The sequence below is a fragment of the Electrona antarctica genome (assembly GCF_951216825.1).
Source record: "Electrona antarctica genome assembly, chromosome: 14".
Lineage (NCBI taxonomy): Eukaryota > Metazoa > Chordata > Actinopteri > Myctophiformes > Myctophidae > Electrona > Electrona antarctica.
The window spans coordinates 39910639-39917629 of NC_136795.1; the positions used below are offsets into that span (position 1 = coordinate 39910639).

At 47.5% G+C, this 6991-nt stretch overlaps 1 protein-coding gene across 1 annotated transcript; it reads left to right on the top strand.

Moving 5' to 3' along the window:
• On the top strand, positions 1-6991 carry itpripl2 (ITPRIP like 2). Its single transcript, XM_079520143.1, has 4 exons — positions 1-290; positions 370-1006; positions 3128-3377; positions 4540-6991. The coding sequence occupies exons 2-4, from the start codon at positions 789-791 to the stop codon at positions 6409-6411; spliced, it is 2340 nt and encodes a 779-aa protein (XP_079376269.1). The 5' UTR covers positions 1-290; positions 370-788; the 3' UTR covers positions 6412-6991.

The window sequence follows — 6991 nt, forward strand, 5'->3', positions numbered from 1 at the left end:
TGAGTGTGTGTGTGTGTGTGTGTGTGTGTGTGTGTGTGTGTGTGTGTGTGTGTGTGTGTGTGTGTGTGTGTGAGAGAGAGAGAGAGAGAGAGAGAGAGAGAGAGAGAGAGAGAGAGAGAGAGAGAGAGAGAAGGGGAACTTTCAAACATTGTGTGAGTGGATGGTAGCAGGGTACATACCCTGAGTCCAAGGCATGCAGTTTCACTCAAAGAGGAACTTCACACACAAAAAGCCCAACTCTTGGTCCTTCTCTGAGCAAAGGAGGAACTTGGCAAACCACCCTAGTGGAGGTTCAAGACGACAACCACAGCCTAGTGGAGGTTCAAGACGACAGCCACAGCCTTGTCCTTCCAAACCACCCTAGTGGAGGTTCAAGACGACAACCACAGCCTTGTCCTTCCCAACCACTGGGCAGAGAAGAAGCACCACCACGGCAAGAAAAGCAGTAAAGAGGATAAACTCTGGGAATAACAGGACTCGGAAGAACAACAGAGGAGCAGATAACGGAGTGAGTGTTCACGACAAAACAAAGAAAGAAAAGGAGGCGAGGACAGAAGACGTGGAGTTTGGCTCCATCCATCCACTGCATTTGGGAGTTACTTGTTATATCTGCTGTGTTTGACTGCGTGTCACTATGGGTTAGCCTTAAACGGATCCCTCAGCCAGCCTCCAGGCGTACTGCACGTCTACCAGACCTGAAACACAAGTAAAACCAAATCATACAGAGGATATATATACTGTCATAAGGTACGGAGGAGGGAAACAGGACGTGGAGGTGGAGGTGGAGAATGAGTGTGTACACGTTGAACCTCAGGGTCTTCTGGCCCCTCTTCACGTGCGTGCTCACGGGCCTGGTGGTCCTGCACCACATCGCCCCCAGGCTGACCCCCGAGCCCTGCAGCCCCGAGGCCGAAGGCGAGGGCTGCTCGTCCCACCAGGGCCCTCCAGTCCTCCTGTCACTCGCCAAGCTCCTCCTGGCTATTGCACTGTGCTACGTCTTCATCAGGTATAGCTACCACCATCTTCTTCATCATCATCATCATCACTGTTGTTGGTTTGCACTTTGCACAAACAAAGCAATACAGCCTCATCAGAGTTGGTGTTGTGACTTTATATATTGTCACTTACTTGCATGCATGAGACGGGGAGAGGTGGTGGAGTTAGTTGCTTTTGCAGACAGTTTGAGGGTCCAATGGAGTTAAGAGGTTTTGTCCAAAGCGTGTTTTACTACTTTCCAATCAATATTTATGAAACAACACAGACTTAAAGGTTGTTCAATAGCACTTATTTGTGCAAAAAACAATCAAAAACCTCAAAAATGGAGTTAGGAGGTTTCCTCCCGACAGCAACGATATGATGACGGCACAGGCCTCACATCCTCATTTGACTTTGTTGGGCAAAGCTAAGAAGGATTATTTATGATATAATAATGGATTGCATTTTTATAGCACTTTTCTATGCACTTTGAGTGCTCACTCAAAGCGCTTCACAATGGTCCATTCATTCATACATTGGGAATGGGAGGTGAAGCCTCCCAATGTATAACACATTATACATTTGGAAAACATATCTGCACACTAAACAAAGATACCGTCAAGCTACCGTTTGAAATGCACTCATGCGCCATGCGACAAAAATGCATTCCTCCAAACATTAAAACCGGCGGGAAAGTATCTGTGTCATTTTAGATTTTTGCGTTGGCTATTCAAAAATAGCAGATCTACAAGCTCACAGCACTAGTGCGAGCTTGTACCGTATCTGCTATTTTTGAACATGTTTTGAAAAATCTCAAAAGTGCGAGCACCACAGATTTAGAAGCGTCTGCCTCATGGCTAAATGTGTTACAGTTGGGTGCCACCGATATTGTCCCTTATCATTTGACCCATTTAGGTTTTCTGAAATAAATATTTTCACGATTTTTCAAAAATAGCAGACCTACAAGCTCGTAGCGCGCCACTCGGTGGCGCGCTATGAGCTTGTAGATCTGCTATTTTTCAATAGCTAAATTATAACATAATGTTTAAAACACCAAAAGGTGTTCCCGCGCAAAATGGGTTAACTGTCCTTTTGCGCAGATCACGCAAACCTCAGCAAAAAGAAAAGGACAATATCGATGGCCTCCAACTGTAATTACACAATTTTGCTGCGCCCATGTGATTCATCGACTCTACACTTACAAGTACTCTCTCTGTTCATGCATTCACTGTGAAGGACGAGGTTATACAAGAAGTACACAAGATCAACACAGTTTTGTGTGGAAAATGAAGCCCTATAGCTTTCAAATTATATGTTGTGTCTTGGCCGCCTGCCTGTCTTTTTGCTTCTTCTTCTAGGAACTCTGCTAACTTGTAGGGGTTTAGCGTGTTTACAGTAATCTCATGAAAGAATGGAGCTGATCTTATCCAAACATTTTCCTAGATCTGTCACAGACAGTGCTTTATAAGGATTGTGTATGTAGGTGTTGTTGTTGTTGTTTATTTTCAAGTTTAGTTTAGTTTACTGCAGTGAAATCCATGTTCATTTAACTCTTAACCCATTAAGACCTGAGGCCAATTCTACAAATTCTAAACAACATTTTCAAGACTTTTCAAAAATGTTCAAAGCAGGAATTAAGTGACGCGTTGTGTTTGTAGATCTGCTGTTCTATTTTTTTTAATAGCCAATGCAAACATTTTAAATGACACAGATGCTTTCCCAGTTTGAATATTATATTATATTAACACTAGTACTGCACTACGGCGAGTACTGCAGCAATACGCTTTTCTTCCTGAAATAATATAAAATATATCTTAAATACAGTATAGGCATTTACAAGAAACACTCAGAGCCACAATTTACAATTTAGGCATTTAGCTTAATCCAGAGCGATTTACATTAAGCAAGAACAAAAAGCATGGGAATACATCACATATATAAAAAGCATTTATCAAGAAACATGCGTAAGCTAAGAACGTAGCTAGAACCTATCTATATAATGACACTGTACATATAAACTATACATATATACTATACTATGCTGTACATATATACTATGAAGTGCTATGACTACTTCATAGCCACCGCAGCTCCCCACCTTGCGATCAACATTATATTGTCATTTAGTATTTTCTTTCTTCGTCTGCTCCAGGTACTGCTCCACCAACCCGTCCAAGGCTGGAAAAGGTACTCCTCTCGGGCCCAACGATGGACTTCCAAAGTCCAGCGCCTCTCGGCGCGAGCTGCTGGACGACTACTACGCCCGCTGGGTGCGTCTGTCGCCCCACGTGGTGGGACACAGCAAGGCCAACGTGGCCAAGCTGGTGGGAGACCTGGTGAAGGCCGGTCGCACCGACACGCCCCCACAATCCACCCTGGCCTTCAGGGGAGACTTCTTACAGGTGCGTGTCGAAGGATACCGTGAGGTCAAAGGTCACTGTCAGTGACCTTTACTGCAATATTATGTTACAAGTTAAAAGTCCTGAATTCAAAATTCACAAAGCATTGGTATAAAAATGTACGTAAGTGGCCTGGGCTGGCTTAGCGGTCCCGGCACCTTGGATGGTAATCCAGCATGACAGTGTGTCGCGGGTTCGAGTCCCGATCCTGGCGCACTTTACTGTGTCTTCCCCCTCATCTCTCTCCCTGTTCCCTGTCAAGCTACTGTATCTATCAATAAAGGCAAAAAAGCCCCAAAAATATCTTAAAAAATTTAACTAAAGTAACAAAAGTAGAAAGTACTGAATGAAAATGTAACTACCGGTAGTAACAAAAAAAATCAAATAAATGTAGTAAAGTAAAATTACAATATATTTGCCCTGAGATGTAGTGGAGTAGAAGTAAAAGTACTGAAAATTGGAAATACTCTAGTAAAGTAAAGATAAATAAAAAATAAAATAAATAAATTGTACTTAAGTACAGTACTTGAGTTATGTACTTAGTTACTTTCCACCAGTGAGCTGAGCTGTGTGAACAGAAGTGCTGTGTTTATGAGGAGATTTGGAATATGAATCTGTCGAACGGTTCAGTGCAACTGCAGCAACAGAGCGAGCAAGATAAATCCTCTTAGTAATTAGTGTACTCTAAGCATAGTGAAAATGTGTTTTCCCAGCTGTTCCTTGAAAGCGTATTAACATAATGCTTTTTCTTCATCACTACTGTCAATTACAGCAGAACATGTAATGAGGCAGACTGTACTAATGGCAATATTATTACTGCAAGAATTATAAACTGTGCTCGGTTGTAGATAAATGACTAATCCATGACTGTCAAAGTAATATTTCTATAATCCTGGTGTGCACTGGAACAATAATACAGTATATCAACCTTTTATACCTGTGTTATTATATCTTGTGTCTTTATATGAAAAACAGGTCATTTTAAGTTAAAATAACTAAAATATAAGTGCGTGTGTGCGTGTCTCAAAGTCACGATCCTTGATACTCATTGTATTGTAGGCTAGGCCTGCAATAAGTATTAAGTACTATTCCATACTTTGAGTGTAAAACATGCACGTTTGTATTAAGAGATGTTCTTTCCGTCTCCTCTGTTGTTCACCGTCAGGTGGGTAGCTCATACGAGGAACACAAGGTGGGCTCCCCAGACTGCTTTGACATCTTGGTGCCATTGAGGGTCCCCAGAGGCCTGAAGCTGGAGCCCAGGCTGGTCTGGGCAGACGGACCGGCTGAAGGAAGAGAGAACAGAAATGCAGCAGCAGAGAAGGAGAAAGGACCAAGCAGCAAGGCGGACGCCAGGGTGACAGCGGAGAAGGAGAAAGGACCAAGCAGCAAGGGGGACGCCAGGGCCACAGCGGAGAAGGAGAAAGGACCAAGCAGCAAGGGGGTGACAGCGCAGAAGGAGAAAGGACCAAGCAGCAAGGGGGACGCCAGGGCCACAGCGGAGAAGGAGAAAGGACCAAGCAGCAAGGGGGAGGCCAGGGCGACAGCAGAGAAGGAGAAAGGACCAAGCAGCAAGGGGGACGCCAGGGTGACAGCGGAGAAGGAGAAAGGACCAAGCAGCAAGGCGGACGCCAGGGTGACAGCGGAGAAGGAGAAAGGACCAAGCAGCAAGGCGGACGCCAGGGTGACAGCGGAGAAGGAGAAAGGACCAAGCAGCAAGGCGGACGCCAGGGTGACAGCGGAGAAGGAGAAAGGACCAAGCAGCAAGGCGGACGCCAGGGCGACAGCGACCAAAGTGATCAAGAGGAGGTCAAGCAAGAGACACAGCAGCGGCGGGAAAGGAAACGCTGCAGAGAAAACATCAACAGAAAACAACGCGGCGGAAGAGAAGGAGGCGACCCCGAAACAGGAGCCGACGTTGAGGAGGGAGGAGGAGGACGGAAAGAACGAGGAGGAAAGGTGGGGACCTCCTCCTCAGTGCAGCATGGAGGTGCCGCGTCGCGAGGAGTGGGTCCGCAAACACAGAGCTTTCGCCGACACCTTCCTGCGGCTCCATCCCCAGGGCTCTCCGGAGAGGTCTTCGCCCGGGTCGGGTGCAGGGGAAGACACAGGGAGCAGGCCCAGGTCGGGTGCATTAGCCACGGGGAGCAGAGCCTACCGGTTCACTCCCGACTCTGTCCACCGCTGGTTCTACTCGGCCGTCCAGCGTTCCCTGGCCACCGTGCGCTATCCGCACGAGCAGCGCTGTGCGCTGAACCTGGCGCTGGTGGACGAGCGAGTGCAGCTGCGGCTCACCCCGCGCTCCGACTACGTCTGCTGTCACATCTCCATGGCCGTGCGTCTGCTCCCCGCCCTGCCGCTCGGCGACGGCCTCTACCTCGTCCCCGCGGACTCCGTTCCCGTGCCAAATGCTCCCGCAGCAACGACGAAAGGTCAAGGCGACAAAGACCTGTGGACGCTGTACTTCCCTCGGCAGGAGCAGAGGCTCCTGAGCTGGGCCAAGGCGCACCTCCCTCAGGGCTCCTGCCACCTCAAGTGCCTCCAGCTCATTAAGGCCATTCGCGACCTTGCCGGCCAAGCTCTGGACACCCAGGGCTCTGCGCTCTGGAGGTCGGTGTTGTCATCCTACGTTGTGAAGACCGCCTGGCTACGTCTGCTGCTCAGCACTCCGCCGGAGAGCTGGGAGGAGACTCACCTGGTGGCAAGAGTAGAGGACCTGATACGGAGCCTCAGGGAACTCCTTCAGAGACGCACGTTGACTCACCTCTTCCTCGGAGGCGAGAGCTCCACGGCTTTACTGCCCGACTCTGTGGTTCTTCCCAAACTGGTCAAGGAAGCCGCGGGTGTTGCCCGGGTGGGGTCAGGGGGCAATCTTTGGGCGGGGATCCCGGCAGCATCTTTGGATCTGGTTTCAGGACGTCTGGCCTATGCCTGGACCCATCTCCACAGGCTGATCAGACTGACCCGGCCGCAGAGGAGCAGCACTGGTCTGGGCAGGGTAGGCCATGGCCATTGCCAACATTTGGAGTTGGACTAGTACGTCAAAAGCAGCATTAATAACCACATAAGCCATATACAGTATACCTTGTTGACCAGGAATCTCTACTAGTGGCTCTCGACTCTGTCCCCTCCTTTTTTTCGAAGTACACCAAAACTCTTCGTCGAAAATAGAATAGTTACAAGCTCACAAGACATTGTGTTGCGTAACACGTTGTGAGCTTGTAGTTCTGCTATTTTCGCCGAATGTTCGCCTGTTATGACATGCCTAGAGTAGGGATAGTGGTAAAGCAGCTGAAACCCTTGGCTGATTTTGTAGTTTGTCTTCCTGTGTACAGGTTAAAAAACGACAGAGGGATCGAAACATGGCAGGCTGACCTTATAGTACGCCGTGGTGTAAGCAACACAGCTGCAGCTAATACAATTAATAATAATGGGTGTGTTGGATTGGTAGGTGTGCCGATGTGCAAGCACTGATAATACTGTTGACTACAGTCTTAGCTTATAGGGTTACATGCCTGCAATCTATGAAACGGTTCCTTCTGATATGAACAATGTGTTGCCTCACAGCTGTTTATAATACTGTATAAATCAGTGATTCTCAAACATTTTCATGTCAT

Bases quoted from the DNA above. Each gene is read 5' to 3' on its own strand.
- itpripl2 (XM_079520143.1), top strand. From the start codon at position 789: ATGAGTGTGTACACGTTGAACCTCAGGGTCTTCTGGCCCCTCTTCACG. The intron at 1,007-3,127 runs GTATAGCTACCA...CGTCTGCTCCAG, and splicing joins CTGTGCTACGTCTTCATCAG to GTACTGCTCCACCAACCCGT. The intron at 3,378-4,539 runs GTGCGTGTCGAA...GTTCACCGTCAG, and splicing joins TCAGGGGAGACTTCTTACAG to GTGGGTAGCTCATACGAGGA.